This window comes from Papaver somniferum, chromosome 10 (genome assembly GCF_003573695.1).
Source record: "Papaver somniferum cultivar HN1 chromosome 10, ASM357369v1, whole genome shotgun sequence".
NCBI classification, from domain to species: domain Eukaryota; kingdom Viridiplantae; phylum Streptophyta; class Magnoliopsida; order Ranunculales; family Papaveraceae; genus Papaver; species Papaver somniferum.
Genome location: NC_039367.1, coordinates 164,319,817 through 164,345,449, shown reverse-complemented (window position 1 = coordinate 164,345,449; position 25,633 = coordinate 164,319,817). Strand labels below are relative to the sequence as shown.

General features: G+C 37.8%; 2 protein-coding genes across 6 annotated transcripts; both read right to left on the bottom strand.

The window, feature by feature from the left end:
* Nucleotides 1–16,258: 16,258 nt before the first annotated feature.
* LOC113319274 (probable disease resistance protein At5g63020) lies at nucleotides 16,259–20,323 on the bottom strand. Its single transcript, XM_026567546.1, has 2 exons — nucleotides 18,210–20,323; nucleotides 16,259–18,058 (listed from the first exon to the last, which is right to left on the bottom strand). The coding sequence occupies exons 1-2, from the start codon at nucleotides 19,384–19,386 to the stop codon at nucleotides 16,494–16,496; spliced, it is 2,742 nt and encodes a 913-aa protein (XP_026423331.1). The 5' UTR covers nucleotides 19,387–20,323; the 3' UTR covers nucleotides 16,259–16,493.
* A 773-nt stretch (nucleotides 20,324–21,096) lies between these two features.
* On the bottom strand, nucleotides 21,097–24,333 carry LOC113317820 (probable disease resistance protein At1g15890). 5 transcript variants are annotated; one of them, XR_003344040.1, is made up of 4 exons: nucleotides 22,889–24,331; nucleotides 22,312–22,796; nucleotides 21,973–22,085; nucleotides 21,351–21,818 (listed from the first exon to the last, which is right to left on the bottom strand). XR_003344040.1 is itself a non-coding variant. In XM_026565941.1 (3 exons), the coding sequence occupies exons 1-3, from the start codon at nucleotides 24,048–24,050 to the stop codon at nucleotides 21,813–21,815; spliced, it is 1,992 nt and encodes a 663-aa protein (XP_026421726.1). In that variant the 5' UTR covers nucleotides 24,051–24,332; the 3' UTR covers nucleotides 21,351–21,812. The 5 variants fall into 5 exon arrangements, 4 of the variants coding, with proteins under 4 accessions (XP_026421725.1, XP_026421726.1, XP_026421729.1 ...); XM_026565941.1 differs by having other exon boundaries at nucleotides 21,973–22,796; nucleotides 22,889–24,332; XM_026565944.1 differs by lacking the exon at nucleotides 21,973–22,085 and having other exon boundaries at nucleotides 21,685–21,818; nucleotides 22,889–24,330.
* Nucleotides 24,334–25,633: the final 1,300 nt, after the last annotated feature.

The following is a 25,633-nucleotide window of genomic DNA, read 5'->3' as shown; positions in this document are numbered from 1 at the left end:
TGGGAGCAAGCCCACTGTTGGTTTTGTGTTTGCTTTGGCTCAGCTGGTTTGAAAACGTTTGGTGAAACTGAGTCCAAAATCTCGGCCTAGAATTTGGGTACTCGGCCCACTAACGAGTTAACCTAGCGTGATCGGTTACAAGCTCAGCTGGGTTTAAAAACCCATAATACAAAATACAAGTCCAAATTAAACAAGCTCACAAAAATTAAATAAAAGCCCACAAATTAAACAAACAAGCCCACAAAAATTAATTACAAACCTAACAGAAAATAAAAAGCCCAAAAATTGGCTTTAATATTACAAGCCCACAATTAAAAATTGGAAGCCCACAATTCGGGTTCTCTTAAATGGGTTACCTTTTAAGCACAGCCCAGCTGCTCTGATATTGTTGCAAAAACCCAGTTGGGCTTTGGTTCTTTTCCTTGGTGGCGTCCCAGCAGAGGAAAAACTGGTTCAGAACAGCAGGTCCAACAGCAAATGAAGTGAAGCAGATGCAGATGCAAATGCTATGCAGTGAAATGCAAAAATAGCTAATAAAACTACTAGAGAAACAAACCGAGTCCCCGGCAGCGGCGCCAAAAACTTGGTGGGCCCGGGAAAGCGTTTAAAATTGAAGCGAAATGAAACGCGGGCCTACAGTAATACCGCAAGTGCACGGTCGTCAGTTGTAGCTCGTGCAAGTACGGGTCGATCCACAGAGACTGGGTGTGTTTGGAGTTTCTAGCTATTTTGGGCTCTAAAATTGCTATTGGGCTTTAGGTATCAAAGGGTTGTGGTACCAATGGGTTATGAATACCCTTTGGAACTGTTGAGCTTTGAATACCCTTTGAGTAACTTGGGCGTAATGGGTTTGTTTGTAATGATGAAGTGCTTTAGGCCTTGGGCCTTTGAATGATTTTGGAATGAACTGTGAACTTGGGCTCAACAGTTCAATTGTGAACTGGGATTGGGTTTTTGAGCCTGGCAGTGAACTAGGCTTTTGAGCTTTAAACAGATTACAATGGGCTTTTGTAAAACAAGGTAATGAATGCAGTAACAAGAACAGGAGAAACAAATGAGAAGAAAGAGCAAATAGTGGCAGTGAAGCTGTGATATTTACAAAGCAATGAAGATGGTAGTGAAATAATGAGACAATGGATGATTAAACAATAAACACAAGAAAACAGATACAAATACAAAACAAAAAACAGGTGACAGTGGCAGTGGAGAGTGATAGTGAAGAAAAGCAAAGGAAATGGTGAAAATGGCAGTGAGGATGGCAATGGAAATGAAGCAAAGAGAAAGACCAAGGCAGTGAGCCAAGGGCAGGGACAGTGAGCAAATAAGAATAACAAAATTAGAGTTGCAAGTGACTGTAAAAGGGATTGTGGCTAAGCTAAGGGCTTAGAATCCACCTTGTGTCCTAATCAAGTAATGTAGTTCTAGGTTGAATCCCTAATGGAACTAAGTGACAGTTAGTTAAGGCCAACTTAAGATCCTAAGCATACAAAAAGGGAATAGCAAGATAATGAGCTTGCTCAACTGATGTGCTCCTAGTATTGACTGTCTTTTGACAGTACAATCAATCACAAGCACTAGTGAGCACTGATTTCTCCCATTGCTCAATCAATTCAGTGCACTAAGGCTTCTAACCTAACATTCTACTACCTAACAATCCACTAAAGCTTCATCTGAGCCTCAGCTAATGAGAACATGAGAGAACAGATGGAACAACACATGATTAACAGGAACAACACAAAAATTGGAGAGACTGGCTAATCCAGTTCTCCCAAAACATCACATTAACAACAACATCAACAGGACATTAAAACAGGGAAAGGAATTAAACACATGAACATTACACAAAACCGAACATGAACATATACAGAACATCAAAGTTCTGGACACTGGCTATTCAAGCATACCCTACACAACACAACAGTCCCTTCTATTTATACCCACAGACCCAATTTGGGTTTAGACCCTGTTTTCCCCAAATTCCCAAAATACACAGTGGACCTAGGGTTTCGAAAAATTAGGGGAATGGTTTAATTACTTACCCTATTTCACTCACTCTCCTCCTCCCAATTCTCTCTCAACAGAATTAGGGTTCATATACAAAAAACCCCCAAATTGACAGTAGACTAGGGTTTTGATTTTCGAGCTTACCAAACGTGATAAGACGAGTCTGTCTTCAACCCATGCTTCTTCTCCCTTCTCTGCTCCTTCCCATGCCTCAATTTCATCTCTAGGTCACCTACTTCATCAACCTCTCACGCTTAGGGTTTCAGGGAAGAAACGTGAGATATTGAGGGAATAGGGGGCTAGATAGTTAGGGGGTGATGATGGGTTGGTAGTTTAGGGATGATGTGAGACAGGTAGAGGTGGTGATGGAGTCAGAGCAGGTGGAGAAGGTGGTGGTGGTTCTGCAACTGTCGGGGTAGGGGAGAAAGAGGGAGAAGAAGAAAGAGAAGAGAACAGAAGAATGGTCGATGTTTTTAGGTTAATAGGTATAGGTTGCTAGTGTGTGAGGCGGGATATCAAAGTTCGATGTTGGCGAATCTGAGTCACTGGATGCGAAGCTGGTAGGTGAATCGGATGGCTACCCCTGAAGAGGCTGGTAGCGACCGTCGGATGTCTTGATACAACGAAGTTAACGGCGAAGATCGAGGTTAGGTGCTGTAGTGTTTAGCGGAAGTATCGATATTTGATGCACATGCATAGGAGCGACCGTAGGATTCAAATGCAATCTAATCTGAAGGCTTGGAATTTAAGCACTATGGTGTTTGACAAGAACCTCGGATTTTGATGCACTCTACTGAAGCGACCATTGGATTTCGATGTAATCCCATCTAACGGCTGAGAATGGAAGCGGGTATGGATATAGAAAATGGGTTTGGGTAAGGGTTTTGGTCCTTGGGTATGCCAAGCCCATATCTTCTTTAGGAACAATTCTTCCTTCTTGAGCCCATTCCTAGCTTTTTATTTTTTTGGACTTGTGCGCACCATTCTTCGCGGTTTCCTTGCGTAATTTCTCCCGGCTTTCACTACTTTTCTGCTCTATTCCGCTCCGCAATTCATCCAAACTTTATTTATTACCTAAAAATATAAAATTAAGTAAGAAAAATATTTATTCTTGAAAACAATGAAAATACAGAATATGGGATAAAATGTAGAATTAATGCACAAAAGATGAGTTAAATGCCAACAAAAAGGGATAAATATATACAATATTTGACACTCATCATCTATCCCTTTTCGCAAAACTATGTGGCCCAAGAACTTTGCGGATTCAACCCCAAAGATGCATTTTATTGGATTCACCTTCATTTTGTACTTCCTCATCTGTTCGAAGATTTCTCTCAAATCTTCCACATGATCCTCTGAATCCTTTGTTTTAACAAGCATGTCATCTACATAAACCTCCAACTTCGTGTGTACCCATTTTGCGCATATATTCTCCACTATCCGTTGGTATGTTGCCCCTGCTTTTTTTAGTCCAAATGGCATTCTTGTGTAGCAGTACAACCCTCTGGGAGCAAAGAAATCTGTGTGCTCCTGGTCTTCCTCGGCCAACGGTATTTGATTGTATCCACAGTATCCATCCATGGACGACAACCTTTTGTATCCAGATGACGATTCCATCATCGGTGGGATGTTTGGCAAAGGAAAGTTATCTTTGGGGCATATGCGTTATTCAGGTCGCTAAAATCAATACATATTCTTATACCACCATTCTTTTTGGGCACGACTACCATGTTCGCAATCTAATATGGATACTTTGCTGGTCTGATGATTCCTGCATGCATCATCTTCTGAAGTTCCTTATCAATTTGCTCATGATAAGTCGTTGCGATATTCCTTATTCGTTGTCTTATCGGCTTGACTGTCGGGTCTATCTCCAGCCTATGACATGCCACTCGTGGATCAATCCCAGGCATTTCTTCCATGTCCTTTAAACGTATAATAAAAAAGGACATCTACCTAACTTCCCATGTCTATCAAGATTTTGTCCACAACCCATGCTCTTCCTTTACTAAGTAGGCTTTCTTCCCCTAACGAAGGTTTACAAACGGTTAGGGTGATGACCAGTGAGTCCATATGTTGAATGCCTCCTTTTGGTGCATATTGTGCCGAAAATGATATGTCTCTCTTTTGCCATTCTTCATAATACACCTTGTGTATCCTTGAGGTTGAGGAAGTATTCCTTCGAATGTACTACAAAATTGCAGCTAAACGGCTTCCCTCCCTGATTCGCTTTGACTTGGTGCCGTTCTATGAGATCCCCATAATGCTGCGGCGGTGGTCGTAATTCCCGATCCTCTACATAATGTGTGAGCTTCTCTTATTCTATGAGGTGAAGTAAGATCTTCTTAACACTCCTGCAATTGTTTGTATGATGTCCGTGAAAACTATGGTATCTGCAGAACTCGTGACTCTTATTCCTAGGAGCTGGTTCTCTTCCCAAATTTGGTGGCATTGGAATTTCCTCAGTCAGTATCACTTCTTCCCATATCCTTTCCACAGTCGTGCTAAGATTTGGGAGTCCTAACTCTATCCATGCGTTTACTCCCTGCTTCGTTGGCTTTAATTTCTCCTGCTGGTGTCCTCCGGTTTCATCAGTTCGTGGATTTCGACCCTTTTGCAATGAATTTTCCTTCTTTCGGTCAACCCTCTTCATCTCTCCTCCGGGCGTTGTTTGCATCCCCGCACATATCATAGAGGTCATCATGACTTTCTACTCCATCCATTGCAACTTATCTTGCCTTCGCGAATTCCCCATCTGAGTTCTCAATCTTCGTAGCTCATGTAAGATCTCGTGGTCCATGATTCCTCTTGCTGCTTCGTCAATATCACTTTCTCGCCCCTTGCGTTTATTTTCATCCTCGCATCTCTTTTCTTCTTCGTATCTTAGCTTATGATTTTCATATCTCTCCTCCACTAGCAGCCTCCTTAGATATCTTTCCCGGTTGTATCCTTCTAGCAGCCTTCTTTTCTGCAATCCTCGTTCGTCTTCTTCCTCGTAATCCTCATAAGGATTTTCCTCCCGATATAAAGTCCTTTTCCGAGACGAAGCTGTTATCGTTTCCGAATTAGCGTTTTCTTCTTGTGAGATTCCGACCTCCATTTTGCTGCCACGTTCGTATTCCTCTTGTTTCATTTGAATGCCTCGTTCTGTCATTCCTACTTGCCTCTTCTCTCGACGAAGTGTCCTATTTGGTTCTTTCGATATCATGTCCTTATCACCACCGTTCTCCCCCACCTTTCTCAGCTCAGTTCTCTTTCCGTAATAGCCCCGACTTCCACGATTCGGATAGGTTCCATTATGGATTCTTCTTCTACGCTCGGCTTTCCTTTTCGTCGCCTTATGACTTCTCGTCTTTCATATGCTACAGATGCCTCTCCTTTCTATCCTCCCTTCCGAGCCTCCAACCGCTTGCTACTTCTCACCACCGCTAGGGGTTTCGCTTGTCTTGCTTTTCCTGTCATCGTTCGGTCTTGGTTGAATCTGATTTTCCTTCCGCCGCCTCTCCAACTTTCAATTCCGGATCTTAGATTTTAGACACGAGTAAGCTACTAAATCTACAGAACTTTTCTACACAAAACAACTCGCCTGGATCTCAAGATATTACGATCTCTAGATGGTTTTCTTTCTCTCAAACTCTTAGATGAGGATGAATCCCCAATCTAAGTTCCCTGTTTTTGGACGCCAAAATGTAACTACTGGAAATCTAGTAGTACACCCAAAAGGAAAGTAATTAAGATCTAAGACATGATAAGTAATTTAAACTTAGGAAATATTTAGTGATAAATTCTAAGAAAATAAAACACAAATTCTTGAACACAAGGAAACCCTAATCACATTCACTATGCTAAGCTCTTTTCTCTCTCCAAAATCCCCCTTCCTTGTCTTGCCCAAGGACCTCTATTTATAGGCCAATCAACCCTAATGGGGTACAACTCATTTTACTTCGCCAAGTTCTTTCGGGGGTGCTTTATACTTCGCCCAGTCCATTTTCCATAAAGTTTTTCCCCTTCTTTCGCCATCTTCACATGGGCTTGTCGGGACACCTGTCTCTTGTCTAGCTCCCCCAATACATTTACTTCCCAAGTTATCTTTTCTGCTAACTTAGCTTATTTCGCCTGCCTCAACTTCGTGGTTGGTATCTTGTAGGGAACTTCATTGATTCTTCGTAGCTCGTATTCTTTTATTCTTTTAGTGTGTTACTTCGTCGTGAGATAGTATCTCGCATATGACTTTTACTTCGTTGACTAGTCAACCATGGTGATTCTGACTTGATTTGACAAGTCACTGACGAAGATTTTTGGGGCACGGCATAAGATCTTTCGACAGGATTCTCGTGTCTACCCTATGTCCACGTGGCGGTTCGTATTTTGGTATCCACACTGCTAGTTTTGATAATAAAGCTGTTATTTGCTACCCGCTAGCTCAAGCATGGGGTAAAACTGTAGCAGCTTATCTTAAGCTTGATGGTTGTCATTTGAATTTGGATAGCAAGCATGAAGCTGCTTCAGCATATGTGGATGCGGCAAACTTCTACGAAAAGATATCTGCTAAAGATGCCATATCATGCTTCGATCAGGCAGTGAATCAGTTCATGGAAATTGGCAACTTTAATATGGTTGTCGTATATTGCATGGAAATTGGGGAGTTATACGAGGTTGGACTGCCGGACTTTCAGAAGTCTATTGCATGTTATAAACGGGCTGCTGATTTGTTCCAAAGTGCGGAAGTCTCCCGATCCAAAATTTTTAAATGCCAAAAATTTTGTCTTCCTCCCGCACCACCATCTAATCAATCCTCTCCATGGTAATTATCTCTACATCTGGTTCTCATTTCTTTTTACTCACTCCGTTATTTTTTAATAGTCAAGTTTTTTTTTTTTCGAGAAAATTAAGGAAATTAAGAGAACTAATTATTGAAAGTGATCCTCTAGACACTTATCAAAAAAAAAAGTGAAATGAAATGGTCCACATAACACTTGTCAGCCAAAGAAATAAATGAAATGGTCCACATAACAGTTGTCATCAAAAAAAGTTAAAAGAAAAGTGATCTCAGAAAATTAAAGTAACATTTGACTTTCCCAACTGGCCTATTTTTTTGAAATATTTATTTATACAAGCTGGTCTATTAAAAAATAACGGAGGGAGTAATTTTCATTGATTTTTATTATGTCAAGATATAAAGATGAAGTGGTCGGTCTAATCCAATCCACGTGGAACATCTTTAACCCTCCAATCCACGTGTCGAAATATCAATAAACAAATGCACTGAGGGTGAAAAAGTTGTGGAATGACGATATCTCACCAGAGGTGATATCACGATTTTGACTTTTTGGATGGAAAATCAAATGGTATAGCATTTTCCTATATTTATGGCATTTTCACAATTTTCCCTGTTTTTACTATATCCAATGCACATGAGCGCTATGAGCCTATGAGGAAATGGATCCAACTTTTTCACGAACACGTGAATACAAATTTTTAGTTGACTTGGCGGGTTCAGTCGATAAGGAAGATGTTCAGAGGTTTACTGATGTTTTCATAGAAGGCCACAGCATGATCAGACAGGATCCCTGGAATACCAGACTTTTGTTGAGAGTAAAAAAAAAGCCGAAGACCAAGGATGGACAACAGTGAATTTTTTTTCCTTTCTTTTCTTCTTCTTCTTTAAATTTTTTTCTTCTTATTCATCTTATCGAGTAGGATCTTAGCAAATCATTGGGTTATATTGGGGTTATGAACAATTTAGAATAATTTTATTTGCTTAGTTTCTTTTTGACTGAATTTGAAGCCAAAATCTGGGAATCTCTTTATCAGAAAAAACAAAAACTAATAGAGGAAAAAAACGGAAAATGGGTCGTATGACCATAACACATAAAGTATGGGAGTAATGGACTTGTAAAATATAGGTACGGGTGAAAAAGACATAAGAAGTATTAGCCATATATACCCTTTGCTTTACAATTTATTCTTTTTCTTATTCTTTTCCCTCTCCTATTTAATTTCTCTCTCTTTAATTAAAATTAATCGCTAGAAATGTCTTAACTTCCGAAATATAAGTCGGATTTTAATAAAATTTATATTTTTGGAAAGGATTCGAAAATCTCTACAAAACAAGACCCATTGTTGATATGAAATTCGAAAAAAATATATATATTCTTTTCACCCAAGCCGAGTACACATTATGCACCTAGGTGCAACTTACCTATATTTATTTCATATAAAAATATCATTATGCACCCAGGTGCAACTTAGCCAAAATTTATTTCATATGAAAATACCATTATGCGCCCAGGCACAACCTGGGCAAAATTTATTTTCTATAGAAAAATGCATTATGCACCCAGGTGCAACTGGCCAAAACATTTTTTTATAAGAATCAAAAGAGTATGCATGATGCACCCAGGTGCAACATAGTCTAAAACCTATTTCTTCTATTCATATGCATTATGCACTCAGGTGCATCTTGTGTATTTCGTGGATAAATGTAGGTTTATCCTAAAAATCACTTGCAATATATTATACTCGGCAAAAATCAGTAGCTCATAATCTCGAGCAATAAGTTCAATGTCATTATCATCACATTCAGCATTAAAACACCAACCAAAACAAGTATTAAAGAAGAAAACTAAAAAGAATAACATTTCCTAAAAAAATATATACATTATGCACTCAAGTGCAACCAGCTCAAAATCTATTTGTATGTGAGAATATACATTTTACACCCAAGTACAACCTGTCCAAAATATATTTCTGTAGAAATGTAGATTATGCATCCAGGTGTACCTAGTCAAAACCTGTGATATTCATTTGCCAAAGTTTCTTTGACATCCAACATAGTCAAAACCTGTAATGAAACTACAATTTAGCACAATAGTTGAAACTAGGGCTGCACAAGAATCGGTTGAGAGGACCTGGACCGGAGTGGAACCGGAATTACCGGACCGGAACCGGATCGGAACCGGTCTAGCCGGTACAGACACCGGTACTGGAATTTGAGAACCGGTCCAGACCGGTACAAACACCGGTTCTTGGGGAGGACCGGACTTGAACTGGACCATAAGTACCGATGATTATTAGCCGTTAAGATCTTGGTTTGAGTTTAATCATAGCCGTCGATCCTAGGTCTTGTAACTATCTTATCTATCGACCATCTCTCTTACTTCTTCGTTTTTTCTTACAACAGCAGCCATTCACTTCTTCTTCACCACGATCTTTGAGTCTGTACCACCACCACCACCACAACCTTCTTCATCAGCGAAATATTCCTCAAATTCAAACAAACTTTCCTCAAACTCAACCATCTCCCAGTCTATATCCTTGATTCAAACAGGAACCTTCATCTGTTGTAGCAACATTAAAGAAGAAGATGAAATTAAAGATGGGTTCGAAGATTATAACATGAAGAAGAAGATTGTCATGCCCATGTGAGGTTTTGATTTCAAGAATATCTTAATTTGAGAAATCAGTGAAGTTAGGATTATGAGAAATTCAGAATAAGAGTTTGAAGATGAAATTGAGAGTTTAAGGGAAAGATTTGAGATGGGTATGATTGATATGGAGTTAGGGTTATGTCTTGGATTCGACTTAAAAAAATAGAGGATTAGGAATATGTTAGGGTTCTCATAGAACCATTGAAGGTGTTGAAGATTATTGGATTATTGATGAGCTGTGATGAGTTGCTGAATTGAATCCATGTGAAGAAGAAATTGAATATAGTTGTCTGAGTATTAGTGAATCGAGGTAAGTGTTCTCATCAAATTTAGTTTAGTTATTCATTTTAGTTTTGAGTTCTTAATGTTGTGAGTGATATAAGAATTGAGAAAGGGTTTACTGTGGATATGAAATTATAAATCATTGTTAGTGGTGATGTTGAATTAGTAGAATAGAAAGATTGTTAAGTTGCAGGGAGAAACTGAGCCGTTGGTGGTAAGAGATTAATCAGATTGTGGAAATGGGTTTGTTGGTGAACTGGAGCTGTTAAATGTATGAATTGGAGTTGGACTGAAATTGGAGGTTATGGAATTGGATTGGTTCTGTTGGTTGTTAAGAAGAAGATATGTGTTAGAACTTAGAATTATGCAGGGTTAAGCTTTATGAACTGAAATGGGTTAGTTTGATTGAATTGCCTTGATTAAGGGTTTGAGAATTGTTTCAATGGAGTTGAAGTTGCAGGGCATGTCAGGTTAACTGTGAATGAAGAATATTGGGTAAAAAACCCGGTACCGGATCGGTATCGGAGGATTGGTACAACACCAGATACAGGTACAAGTAACGGTCCTCAAAAGAAAGTACCGGTCAACACCAGGTACAGACACCGATTCCATAAAAGAATCGGGCCATACCGGGATATGTGCAACCCTAGTTGAAACGAAGCAAGGTAGTTACGATTAACTAGGTCACGTGCAATGTAAATAAAGCTAGACCAAAATCAGATGATTTGTCTTCGGTTTTGCAATCAAATGATTAATTATAAGTGACAGTTTCATAATAAAAGATAATGCTCGAGGAAAGTCACAAGAGCCTTGGACCAATTTTTCTTCTTCTGGACATTTTCTCGAACATCATGTGGGCATCTTTCTCCCCATCCACAATCGATACCCATTCATCACCCAATTGAACACCAATAGTCCACTTTTCTTAACTTGTTTTCTTGTTGATTGTTCAATCCAAATCCAACCAATTTCATATTCAAATATTCATTCTTGGGCAAGTTCTAAAACCCCTAAAAATACCAGTAACCCATTGCTGCAAATTTGGGTTCTTCGAATGATTTTACATCTGAGCTTGTGTTAAACCAAACGTCTTCATTCCCAAACCACCATCAAAAATCAAGCCAACAAATATAGCCTTAAGCTACATCTAACAGCTTGGACCATATATCTGGAATCCACACAACCAAATTATCACAGCCACCTGAGTTTTGGTTTGTCAGCGTTGATTAATGGAACACATACTCTGTTTCTTCCCTATTTTATCAGCCGAAATTCATTATTCGAATTTACAAAAACTCAATCAACCTCTTCCATATGATGAGATTTGAGATTTCGAACATAACAGAACAATCATAAGATGAGTTATTTACAACAACCATTCATGAATTCTAGACATGGGTTTATTAGATCTTTTATCTAATTGTACTTCATCATCACTATCACCAGCTGGTTATGAAGATTTAGAAGGTGGAGGCAATGGCGCCTATAATTTTCTAGCCTTAAATACTGTTGAGAGTTAATGTAATGTTCCAATAATGTCATGACCCAGAGACTTATTGACATGACACTGGATCGCATCTAAAACATCTAAAACATCCGGGAGCCATTCTCTCTCCTCATGTTCCAGTAGTGTCATGCCCAGAGCTTTATTGTCATGACACTGGATCACATCTGTTTTAGTAGAAGTTGTATGGACAAGAATAGTCCACATGTAACTCTTTCCTTGGGTCTTATATTGACCAAGTGAAGAAAGAGAATGTAACAAGACATTATTATAATCTTCTAAGTTAATGAAAATATAGAGTGAGAAGAACTTATCAAGTTCCCACTTCTCCATTAACAAAATCACCATAAACATATCAAAAATCACCCCAAAACAAACAACAGTTGGTATCAGAGCCAAGATCAATCGAATCTGATCTTGGTAGTAGGAAAAAATTCAATCAATACCCAATCAATCAAAAATCAGCAACCAAAGAAAATTTCAAAAACTAGATCTAGAAAAGAAAAAAACCCAAAAATTTTCAATCAATCAACAACCCAATCAATGGCAAGTTCTAGCAACTCAAACCTTTATATTCAACAACCTTCAATCCCAATTTTTCATGGAGAAAATTATGATTTTTGGTCCATCAAGATGAAGACCTTATTCATGTCTCAAGATGTTTGGGAGATTGTTCAAAACGGGTATGATGAAATTGAAGATACATCAACTCTATAACAAGCAAAAAAGGATACACTCAGGGAGAGTAGTAAGAAGAATGCTAAAGCATTCATGTACATTCAACAAGGAGTTGGAGACACTATTCTACCAAGAGTAATTCACTTTCCTAAAGCTAAAGAAGCTTGGGATATTCTTCAAAAGGAGTATGTAGGAAACAAGAAGGTAAGAGAGTTGAAACTTCAATCATATAGAAGAGATTTTGAAAATCTACATATGAAAGATAATGAAACATTGAATGAGTTTTCTTCTAGAATTATTGAAATTCTTAATCAAATATTGATGTGTGGTGAAAAGATAGAAGAAAAAAAAATTTGTGAGAAGATCTTGAATTGCTCACCGGAAAAAATTGAACCCATTGTGGCGGTTTTGGAAGCAACAAAAAATCTTTCTACATTGGAGTCACAAGACTTATGGGCTCAATTGAAAGTTTATGAAGCAAGAGTGTCGAGACACGCCGATAAGTCGATTTAGAGTGCATTTCAATCAAAGATGAATCTGGAATCAAAGAATTCAACAATGAAGAAGAATGAGTTCAAGGGTAATGCTTCATCTAACTACAAAAGAAAGGGAAAATGGAAGAAAGGAGGAGCAATCTCCAACAACTACCAAAAGTGTGATTCTCAAGCACCAAGATGCAATTTTTTGCAACAAAAATGGTCATTTGGAGAAGTATTGTTGGAACAAAGGAAAGCCCCAATGTCATAATTGCAATAAGTATGGACATCTGGAGAAGGATTGTAGGTACAAAGGTGAAGAACAAGTCGGTAGAGCGGAAGAAAAAGTAGAAAAACAAAACTTGTTTTATGCTTGTCAAAGTGCTATGGAGACTTCCAAAAGAGAAGTGTGGTTTGTGGATAGTGGTTGTACAACTCATATGTCCGGTAAGAAAAGCTTGTTTGTGGACATGGATACATCCGTAAACTCTCTTGTGAAGATGCGTGATGGAAACATGGTTCAAGCTAACGGAAGAGGTACAATATGCGTGCAAACTATCAATGGAGCATCATACATTAGATATGTGTTATATATTCCGGATTTGGCACAAAATTTGCTTAGTATTGGGCAACTTGTGGATCTTGGGTATGCGGTTCATTTTGAAGATGGATATTGTACCATTTATGACAAGAAGCATAAGAAAAAGAGACAAGTTATGAAGAGTATCAAGATGGAGAAGAATAAAAGCTTTCCAATCGTGTTCGAAAAGCAAAAGAATGTTGCATTGAGGATGAAAACCATTCATGAAACATGGTTATGGCATAAAAGACTTGGGCATTTGAATTTTAATAGTCTCAAGGTGCTTTCCAACAAGAACATGGTGCATGGACTTCCACAACATATCAACCACAAAGATGGAGTATGTGAAGGTTGTGCACTTGGTAATCAACATCGCCAACCAATCCCTAAAAGGTGTAGCATGGAGAGAAAAAGAACTTCTTGGTTTGGTACATACCGATGTGTGTGGACCAATGAAGACACCAACTCATGGAGGTAATAGATATTTTATCTTATTCATTGATGATTTTAGTCATATGACTTAGGTGTACTTCATGAGGTAAAAATCCGAAATTTTTAGCATCTTTAAGAAGTTCAAGAGCCTTGTTGAAAAGCAAAGTGGTCATTACATCAAAGTTTTAAGAAGTGATAAAGGCAAAGAATACAACAATAAAGAGTTTGATAAATTTTTTGAAGATGAAGGCTTGGAAAGGCAACTAACCTTGGGTTATACTCCTCAACAAAATGGTGTTTCGGAGAGGAAGAACCAAACCGTCATGGAGATGGCGAAGTCCATGCTTCATGAGAAGGGTATGCCTAAAGTGTTTTGGGCCGAAGCCGTTAACACCGCCGTCTACTTGATGAATAGGTGTCCAACAAAAGCCGCATGGGATAAAACTACAATTGAATCATGGGGTGGAAGAAAGCCATCGGTAAGACATCTTAAAGTCTTTGGTAGTGTGTGTTACTCTCAAATTCCAAAGTTGAAGCGAACAAAGCTTGATGAATCAAGTGAGAAGTGTATATTCATAGGATATAGCCTCCAATCAAAAGGTTATATGTTGTATAGATTGAAGAGCAACTCAATGATCACAAGCCGTGATGTTTTGTTTGATAAAGGAGCTTCATGGAATTGGGAAGAAGGTAAAATTGAAAAGAGAACCGTTATTGTTGATGAAGAGCAAGAAAATTCAGCAAAAAATGAAGTTGAAGAAGGTGAAGAAAATGAGGAAGAACTACCTCAAACACCACCAAATACAAGACAAGGAGCATCTCCAAGTATATATCCAAGTACTAGTGCATCAAAATCACCAACACCACCTCCAAAGAAGATGAGAAGGTTGAGTGAAGTGTATGAAAGATGTAACTTTTGTATGGTGGAATCAGAAAATTTTGAAGAAGCATCAAAAGAACCGGTTTGGATAAAAGCTATGGAAGACGAAGTTTTTGTCATCGACGAGAACGATACATGGGAGAAGGTAGCAAGGCCAAGTGACAAAAAAGTTATTGGTGTGAAGTGGATATACAAGGTGAAGTACAATGCAGACGGAACGGTTCAAATATACAAAGCAAGGTTGGTGGAAAAGGTGTACTCACAACAAACCGGTATCAATTACAATGAAACGTTTGCACCAGTGGCTCGTCTTGACACCATTAGAGCCTTGATTGCTATGGCTTCCCAAAAAGGTTGGTTACTTTATCAACTTGATGTCATATCGGAATTTTTGAATGGAGAACGCCAGGAAGAGGTCTATGTAGAACAACCACAAGGATTTGTGGTGGAAGGAGAAGAAGATAAGGTGTACAAGTTGAAGAAAGCTTTGTATGGCCTCAAGCAAGCACCAAGATCTTGGTATAGTGAGATAGATGAATACTTCAAAAGGCAAAACTTCAACAAAATCAAGAGTGAGCCTACACTATATGTGAAAACAAAAGGTACGTCTATTCTCATCGTTGCCTTGTATGTTGATGATCTTATCTTTACGGGTAATGATGCTCATATAATTGAGCAATTCAAGAGAGAAATGATGATGAAATATGAGATGAGTGACATGGGTTTGCTCAAGTACTTCCTTGGTATAGAAGTTCATCAAGGTGAAGATGGAGTGTTCATTTCTCAAAGCAAGTATGTCGAAAAGGTGTTGAAGAAATTTGGTATGCTTGGTTGTAACCCCACATCTACACCACTTGTAGTGAATGAGAAACTCAAGAAATATGATGGAGGAAGAAAGGTTGATGAGACTTACTATAGAGGTCTCATTGGAAACTTGTTGTATCTTACACACACAATACCCGATATTATGTTTGCTTCAAGTATGCTTTCTAGGTTCATGAGTTCACCTAGTCACTTACGTCTTGGCGCGACGAAGAGGTTGTTAAGGTATATTCAAGGAACAATGGAGTTTGGAATCAAGTATTCAAGAAATTTGGATGTCAAATTAGTTGGCTATTGTGATAGAGAATTGGGAGGATGTATTGATGACATGAAGAGTGCATCGGGGTATGTTTTTTCTCTTGGTTTGGGTATATTCAGATGGGCATCGAAGAAGCAAGAAACCGTAGCTCAATCCACGACGTAAGCGGAGTACATTTCGGCATCAATAACTACATATCATGTTGTATGGCTAAGAAGAATCATGGAAGACATTCAAGAGAAGCAAGAAGACAACACCGTAATCTTTTGTGACAACAAATCAACTATAGCTATGTCCAAGAATCGGTGGAGCATTGTAGAGAAAGGCACATTAAGATCAAGTACCATTTCATTCGAGAAGCGGTTGAAGATGGTGAGATAGAACTCAAGTATTACAAGACGGAAGACCAATTGACGGATATATTCACCAAGGCACTTCCCAAAGGTAAATTTCAAAACATTTTCGTGAACTACTAGGAGTAGAAGAACATCACATTAAGGAGGAGATTGTTGAGAGTTAATGTAATGTTCCGGTAATGTCATGACCCAGAGACTTATTGTCATGACACTGGATCGCATCTAAAACATCGAGGAGCCATTCTCTCTCCTCATGTTCCAGTAGTGTCATGCCCCAGAGCTTTATTGTCATGACACTGGATCGCATCTGTTTTAGTAGAAGTTGTATGGACAAGAATAGTCCACATGTAACTCTTCCGTTGGGTCTTATATTGACCAAGTGAAGAAAGAGAATGTAACAAGACATTATTATCATCTTCTAAGTTAATGAAAACAGAGAGTGAGAAGAACTTATCAAGTTCCCACTTCTCCATCAACAAAATCATCATAAACATATCAAAAATCACCCCAAAACAAACAACAAATACTTCTCAATGTCCATTTAGCAAAATAGAAAAAGAAGAAGAGGATAAATTAGTAAACTGATAGAAAATTTTTGGGCTAAATAGCCGCGCAGGATATTAGAGAACCTTGGTTATTATAGCCGGAGTCATACTTTACTCGTCTTTTAGACCCGGAATTCAAATCCAAGGGCTATTCAACCAAAAAAACTGGAAAAGAAAATAGAAGAACCATCAAGAGGCATTAATATCACCCAAAAAAAAACAATCTCTTTTTCTTCCAACTATTATCCATTGTTAACAGAAAAATAAGGAGCAAGATTAGACTTGGTGGTTTCGTCTTCCCATTCTAGCCCTTCCCACCATCCCCGCGGTCCTTCAATCGATTGTAAAGTGTTAGAAATAACACTATTGGTGCCAAATGGTAGCTTCTTCAATTTACCGCACTGCCTCACATGAATATGCTCCAAAGAAAGGAATTTAACATCATGGTTGCATATCCTTTTTAGTTTTGGTAGATAATAGAGCCGAAAACGTCCGAGTCTTGAAAATGTATTTGTTAACTTCACATCGGCTGCAAACCCATCAGAAATTACCTCTTCCAGTCCATCCAGGAGACATAAATCAAGCGTCTCAAGATTCTGAGCATAGATCAGCCATGACATATCCTTCAACTTAGGACAACTTAATATTTCTACATCTTTGAGGTTCATAAAGCAGAATGACGTGGTCGATCGTTGAGGCACATCCCACCCTATATGTAGCTTTGGCATGTCCCAAATTTGAAGTTTTTCCAAATTCGTGAACAATGTAACGTTATCTTCTATTCTCAATTCTTGCAACTCATTCATCCGATCAAGAAAAAGTGTTTTCAGACTAACCATGTTTGCCAAACTAATTAATGAAGATGATGGTAAAGACGGAGGTGATAAAACGAGGGTTGTGATGCCCTGACATTTGGAAATTCTTAACAATCTTGTGCACAACTGTAATTTATGACTACTTACTAACCTTTGAAAAGCAAGAGCAGTCTCAAGGCGGATTCCAAGATAACTCAAATCTTTTAAGCTTTCCAACTCGCACAGACTTGGTCCCCCTTCCACTTCCCAGTTGCATATGTCGCAAGAGTTTTGACAATATAAGTCCAACATCTTTAATTTCGTAAGATTAAGAAAAGTCCCTGGACTTAGTTCGATTGGGAGAGAGCTTTGAAATCTAAATGATAAATCAAAATGTCGTAATTCCGTCAGTGAATTAATACTTGTTGGGAGTTTCTTGTTGATGCTCACATCAGACATATCTAAAACTTTGAGCATTGGCATAGACTGAAAAAAGTCGTCAGATATAGTCCTCACAATACTTTGGTTAAGCAACAGAGTTGAGAGATTAGAGCAATTTGGTGCTCCATTGAGTTCTCCCATTGAGTGATTGCCAACTAGAGAGACCTTCTCTGCATTTTCCCATTCATGGAGCTTCAGTTTGTTTTGTGTCGGAATTATTAAAAACTTCCCTTTTTTTGTACCAAGATCCGAGGCTATCCATATTGCCAAATCACGAACTACATCATGCATTTTTACCCCATCCCCCAAGAAAAATGAACTACCAGTACCCGTTTCTAGCAAACATGCACTTTTAAGACTTTCAATAATATCATGACCTTCTAAGAAAGCTTCATCAATGTCATCAACTTCATCTAAGAATCCTTCTCCCATCCAAAGTTTAATTAGTCTTTCTTTCTCAATTGAATGGTCTTCCGGGTATAAGGAGCAGTATAAGAAACAAGACTTTAATTTTTCATTTTCTAAGTTATCATAGCTAAACTTCAGAATAGCTAACACTCCATCAGCAACACCTGAAAACCGAAAATGTATGAACAACATTTAATTTTGATTCTGCTACCGAATAATCAATAACTAATAAGTTATGTGCAATAAATCTGAAAAGAGCAACAAACACTAGAACTATGTGAATTATTATAATGGGAGACACTTGACTAGACATACCTGAAAACTCCGAGGCTGATTTCCGTAGAACATTGATAGCATGTTGCCATTGTTGGAGTGTTGATTTGGTGGCCATAGTTCGACCAATAGTAATGAGTGCTAACGGTAGACCAAGACATTCTTTGGCGACTTGTTTGGCTAGCTCGGCTACTTTTGGATGGCAATTTAACGCTTGTTGTCCGGCTTTTTCTTGAAACAAACTCCAGGCTTCGTCCCATTGTAAGCAGTCTATTTTGATCTTTTTATCAGCTTCCATAAACCCACAAACTGATTCGGATCTTGTCGTGAAAACAACTCTAGAATTAATTGTTATTTCTTGAGTACTATTACTTTTTAGAATTGGAAGTCCAATTGTTGCCAAGTCAACTGTTTCCCAGATATCATCTAAGAACAACACAAATTTCTTGTTCTTTAACACTCGGGCTATATCTTTGGCTTGGTCGTCTATACTCGCATCATCTGCCCATGTCAATCCGAGCGACTTACCGATCTGTTTCTGAATATTCTTGATATCGAGATCCTTAGACACCACAACCCAAATAACTTTATCAAAATGATGATTTCTTTTGAGAAACTCATTGTTTAATTTTTTCAGAAGAGTTGTCTTTCCAACTCCACCCATTCCATATAAGCCTACAATTCTCACAAGACTTGTCTCATCATCAACCAACAAACTCCATACTTCCTCAATCTTTGATTCCATTCCCACGACTTGGTTTGAAATTATCTCTTGGACAGGTTCCGGTTGAGATTTTTCAACAACAGCGTTGAAATTCCCTTCCTCCCACAGTTTCTCTACGGCACTTAACTTTTCCACTACTGATTTTCCAAGTTTGTAACCGCTGCAGCAATTTTTTCGACCCCAGCAACAGTAATAACTGCCTTTTTGGATTTTGGTAGCTTCTTCCTTCTGTAAGATACTTTCAACATCTTGTTCTAATGATTCTACTCGACCGAGCCAACCACTAACTTCATGGGTACGTTTCACTGGCTCTGTTGGGTTTTTTTCTGCCATCTCAACCTTTTCCTTGACATCATCTCTTCGTTCTTTCAATTTTGTGAGTGAAATCTTTAAAGAACTTACATTTTCTTTTAATTCATAGAGATAATTTCCATGGACAGAAGAACAACTCCATACACGTGAGATTATGTCGATGACCGGACTAACAATCTCCATCAGCGATTACAAGCAAAGACTTGAAAGAGTAGTGTATATCTGATAATTTAGATGGAGTGGATGTTACTTATTTTTCTTGTGTGATTTTCTACTGGTTGATGCTAGGGAAAATTACTTAAGAAGAGTAGAAAATATGGGTATCTGATTGAAGGAACATTTTTCTTTTTGTTTTATTTATGATAAAGGTAAAAGAAACATGCATATGTTGTCCATTGAGTAGGACCAACATCAAATTTTTTTCATAAACACCAACAACTGTTCTTTTAGGACACTTTGTTTGACCATAAAGCTAATTCAATGCAGCTATAGTTATTTTTAATTGAAACGAAAAGATGAATTAAATAAGAAAGGGTGCCAAGGTAGCACCTTCCGGAACAAATTAGCGAAGCGCTTGGAAAGCATACAACAAACCTCTCTCTAAACAAGCTTGCCCAATCAAAAACAAAGTCACCAATCTTCGACATTAATGGACCAACTAAAAAAGCAACACTTTCATGCCTACAATAAAAGAGTTTAAAGGCTTTTTCATTTCAAAATGTCGATCCTTTCCGACCACGCAACCCACCAAATACTAAGAGGAAAGCAATATTTCAAGAAAACAATGCCCAGCTGCTGTAAAAAATGATCCCAAATCCGCCAAACGAAAGCACAATGGATAAACAGGTGTTCCACTGACTCATCACTGTCCTCGCAAAAAGGACGCACACTCACTACTACCATACCTCTTCTCGACAACATGGAAAGAGTTGGCGCCACTCTATTAGCTGCTGCCCAAACTAGGGAACTAAATTTGGAAGGGATTGTTTTGTTCCTAAACTAGAGAGCTAGCTAAAGTTATCGCGTATCATCTTAGAGAATGACGCTAAAATACTAATTGATAAAATTATCATGCAAAATTTCGATGGATATACTTTGACGTACGCCTGCGAGAAAGATATTAAAAGAGTACTTGGATACCAGAAACAAAAATTAATCATAAATGTCAGAAGCAAAGAAGAAATTGCGTCACAGAAGATTATCGTTTTCTTGCTTCCGGAAGTTGTTCCCAAAGTTAGTTTCCAACCTAATTTGATTTTTTTGTTTCCTCTTCTAGAAGTCCATACACCTTGTTACATGTATTCATCTCCTAGGAACTTTAATAAGGAGGTCGATTTCTAACCACTTGCGGTAGGTCAAATTAAGTGTCCATGTTTTGGTCCTCCCCCGGGCCCTTGAGGTTGTCTAGCCATCTGATGAAGGTGCGGTTTCTCAATCGAATTTCAAATTTGCTTTCAAAAAGAAACTCTTGTTTTAGCTAGTAGAGTAAGAATCACAGATTAAGTACAGTTTCGAATAATAGATGCACCACACACATGGTTTTCATTATGCGATGATTTCTTTGCCACTTTTTGAAGCAAAGTTACATTCGTCGCATCTCTTTATATCTCATTCAAAACAGATGGCTCCCCCTGCCAGCAAGTGCCTTGTAAGCTTCTTTATGCTTTCGTCAAAAGAGAAATGTCAGGGAATGTTTTGATTTTTTATGGTACAGAATCGGTTCTTTTTCTCTTTACATCTCATTCAAAACTAGGGGCCGAGCACCAAGTGCCTTGTCAATTTCTAAATACTTTCAATTTATTTTATTTTTATCAAAAGAGAAAAGTCGTTGATAATTTTTTTTTCTTTTAATTCCATCAAAAAATTTAGATTGCTTTTTTTGAAGCACATCAATACAAAACCATACTGTATCAGCATGTGCCTTCTTCATTCACTTGTGGCAAAGGATTATGTCGATCACTTTCAGTCTCTAAAGTGTTACATTTCCTCAACTCTGTAATTCCGTTTATCACAAAACAAAAATACAAAATTTTGTTTTTCTTTTAAAGCTTACATTTAGTATCAATATTTTAAACAGTAAGGTGCAAGATTGGATTCAGTGGTTTCGTCCTCCCATTCCAGGCCCTTCCACCATTCCTTTTCACCTTCGATCGATTGTAAAGTGTTAGCAATAACACTATTGAAGTTAAACGGTAGCTTCTTTAGTTCTCGACAATCCCTCACAATAATACGCTCCAAAGAAAAGAATTTAACATTGTGGCTACATATCCTTCTTAGTTTTGGTTGATACCACAAAATTAAAAGTTTGAGTCTTGAAAATGTATTTGTTAACATTTCTTCGGCTGCAAACCCATCCGAAATTACTTCTTCTAATCCATGCAACGAGTGTAAAGAAAGTTTCTCTAGATTCTGAGCATATATCAGCCATGTAACATCCTTCAGTTTAGGACATTCACCTATTGTTACATCTTTAATGTTCACAAAACAGAACGTCGACCGTTGAGGCACATCCCACACAATCTGTAATTTTGGCATGTGCCAAATTTCAAGTTTCTCCAAATTCGTGAACAAAGTAACCTTATCTTCCATTCTCAACTCTTCTAACCCATTCAAGCCTGTGAGAAAAAGTGATTTTAAGCCAACCATGTTTGCCAAACTAACTAATGATGATGGAAAAGACGGTGGTGGTGATAAAACAAGGGTTGTGATATCCTGACATTTCGAAAAATATAACAGTTTTGTGCACAATTGCAACTTGTCACTACTTACTAATTTTTGAAAAGCAAAACCCGTCTCAAGTGAGATTCCTAGATAATTCAAATCATTTAAGCTTTCCAACTCGCTCAGACTTGGTCCATCTTCTACTTCCCAGTTACAAATATCTGAATCATATAAGTTCAACATCCTTAATTTTTTAAGACAAATAAAACTCCCTGGACTTAGCTCAATTGGATCAGAGCCTTTTTGGATTCTAAATGATAAATCAAAGTATTGTAATTCCGCCAGTGCAAAAATACTTTTTGGGAGTTTCTTGATTTTCAAAACGGACATATCTAAAACTTTAAGAATTGGCATAGACCGGAAAAAGTCATCGGATATAGTCTTCACCTTGCTGTGGTGGAGCAACAGAGTTGAGAGATTCGAGCAATTTGGTTCTTCGTTGAGTTCTTTAATTGATTTATTGCCTGCTAGACAGATCTTCTCTGCCTTCTCCCATTCACGGAGCTTCAGGTTGTTTGGTGGTTGAAGTATTGTTAAGTACTTGCCTTTTTTTCTACCAAGATCCGAGGCTATCCAAATCGCCAAGTCACGGACTACATCATGCATTTTCACCTCATCTCCCTCTTCACCACTTTCTAACAAGCACGCACTTTTAAGACTTCCAATAATATCATGACCTTCATAATAAGCTTCATCTATATTATCAATTTCATCTAAGAATTCTTCTCCTATCCAAAGATTAATTAGTTGTTCTCTATGAATCGAATAGTCTTCAGGGTATAAGGAACAGTATAAGAAACATGACTTCAACTTTTTATTTTGTAAGTTATCATAGCTAAACTTCAAAATAGCTAACACTTCATCAGCAACATCTGAAAACCGAAAACGTTATCAGTAATTAAGTGATGTGCAATAATTGTTTATATTTCGTTGTAATGGAAAGTATATACTTGACTAGATGTACCTGAAAATTCTGATGCAAATTTCTTTAGAACTGTGAGAGCGTGTTGCCACTCTTGGAGAGTCGTTTTACTAGCCATGGCTCGACCAATAGTGATCAGTGCAAGAGGAAGACCAAGGCATTCTTCCGCAACTTCTTTAGCAAGCTCAGGTACGCTTGGATGGCAACTTAGCGCTCTTGGTCCGACATTTTGTTGAAAAAGACGCCAAGAATCATCCCAATCTAAACAATCTACTTTAATGATTTCATCTGCTTGCATAAAACCACACACACGCTCAGATCTCGTTGTAAAAACAACTCTAGAAATATTGATTATTTCATTTCTTAGATTAGGAATGCCAATTGTTGCTAAATCAACTCTTTCCCAAATGTCATCCAACAACAACACAAAATTCTTGTTCTTTAACACTTGGGTTATATCTTTGGCTCGATCATCTATACTTGTATCATTTTCCCATGCTAAACCAAGCGACTTGCCGATCTGTTTTTGAACATTTTTAATATCTAGATCCTTAGAAACCAGAGCCCAAATGACTGTATCAAACTGATGGTTTCTTTTGAGAAACTCGTTATTAAGTTTCTTCAGAAGAGTTGTCTTTCCAACTCCACCCATTCCATATAAGCCAAGAATTCTCACAAGACTTGTCTCATCAGCCAACGAACTCCATACTTCGTCAAGCTTTGACTCCATTCCGATTGTTAGGTGTGTAGTTATCTCTCGGACATGATCCAGTTGAGATTTTTCAACAACATCCTTTAAGTTTCCTTCCTCCCACAATTTTTCTACGGAATTCCTTGTTTTTGCTACTGATTTCCCAAGTTTGTAACCACCGCAGCAATTTTTTCGACCCCGCCAACAAAAATAGCTGCCTCCTTCATTACTGGCAGCTTCTTGTTTTTGTAAGATTCTTTCAACTTCTTGTTCCAATTCTTCTACACGTTGGAGCCAACCACTAACTTCATGGGTACGTTTCATAGGTTCTGTTGGGTTTTCTTCTGCTATATCAACCTTTTCCTTCACATCATCTCTTCGTTCCTTCAGTTTTGTAAGTGAAGTGTTTAAAGAACTCATATTTTGCTTTAATTCACAGAGATAATTTCCATGGACAGCACAACATCTCCATACACGAGAAATTATATCTATCACTGGGCTAATAATCTCCATTGTGAATACAAGCAAAAATTTGATAGAGTAGTGTATTTGTTTAAATTGGATGGGGTGGAGATTATTTCTCTTGTGTGATTTTCTACTGGTTGATTCTAAGGAAGTTTGCTTAAAAATGAAATTATGGGTAAGTTTTACTTCGTAAATTGGAGAACAAGTTGCAGGGGCTGTTTTTGTTTAGGAGGGTCCAGGTTTATGTATGGTTGACGTAGTATCCTGAAATGGGAGGACTTGTATTAAGGCTTACATGTTATCAAATGAAACATTTGCATGTGGTTGTTCAGTGAGTAGGACATTATTCATTGAAACCACTGTAATTAAAACACGTTAGCAGGACAACTGATATCAACATCAACTCTGCAATTATTCATTGAAACCACTGTATCACCTTTTTCTTTTAGCTAAAGCAATGGACCATAAGTCATCCCGTATTATCCTGGAGAGCGACACTAAAACACTAGTTGAAAGAACAGATTACCATGCAAGAATTTGATTGATTTGTTTGCTCCAAGATAAGTTTGGAGTTAGTTTGATAAAGTTTCACTTTCAATAAACGTAGAGCAATATATGCCACAAAATAAAAGTCAGCCCCCCTACAAGCAAGTAAGTTGCCTTGTAAGTTTCATTGCACTTTCGTCAACAGAGAAATACGTCGGCAATGATGTAACTTTTTCCTTTCAGTAAAATTGAATTTTCTAAGTTTGTTATATGGACCTTATTGTGGTACAGAATCGCGGTTACTTTTTGTTTATAGACTAGGTCTCAACCCGTGCCGTAACGGCGCGGGAAAGTATATATGTTTCATATGTATCCATCGATTCATACATGTCGTAATTGTCTGAGAAGAATCGAACTGATCGATCCAGGTCTAAATTTTTTGAGGATTGGTTAATAAGCATGTCCTTATCCTCGAATCTTTTAATATTGTGTATGTAAGTCATGCAATCCTTTGAGACAAATATAGTTAATCGTTAGAGCAAATCCTATGGGAAGTAGAACATTACTTCATTCACTAGTTCTAAAAAATATCATCAAAGGTCATTCACCAGACTTATAAGAAAACTAAAAACACGTAAAATTATTTTAAAATCAATTAGATTAATCTTGCAAAATCTGTTAGCATTAGAATTTAATTTTTTTTTGGATATAAACTGTTGGGTTCCCAATTTATATAGATTTGTGTTCATTCATTTTCCTAAAATTTATAATAATATTTAATTCTTGATCCATTTCTTTTCTTGTCTCTTTACCTATTAGCATGAACTATTTCCCAAGCATGCATAATTACACGAAGTTGGGGAGAAATGAGAAAAACAGAAATCATGAAAAAAAATGGGAATAAAGAGAGATATGAGAAACTGAATCGATTAAATTAATTCACACGTAGCCTTGCTAATCCCATGAAGTATGGGAGAAATAATGACCGAAACAGAAACCATGATAAAAAAAGGGGAATAAAGAGATGTGAGAAACTGAACCGATTACAATTAATTCGCGTGTAGCCTTGTGTTTGGTAAATTTTTTTTATAGGTTTTATTTTTCTTTCGCCCCCTACCAGGAAAATCTTAAAATCACAATATCTT

Coding starts and splice junctions, on each gene's coding strand:
- LOC113319274 (XM_026567546.1), bottom strand. CDS start 19,386: ATGGAGATTGTTAGTCCGGTCATCGACATAATCTCACGTGTATGGAGT. Junction 18,059..18,209: donor ATCAGCCTCGGAGTTTTCAG/GTATGTCTAGTC, acceptor TTCGGTTTTCAG/GTGTTGCTGATGGAGTGTTA.
- LOC113317820 (XM_026565940.1), bottom strand. CDS start 24,050: ATGGAGATTATTAGCCCAGTGATAGATATAATTTCTCGTGTATGGAGA. Junction 22,797..22,888: donor ATTTGCATCAGAATTTTCAG/GTACATCTAGTC, acceptor TTCGGTTTTCAG/ATGTTGCTGATGAAGTGTTA.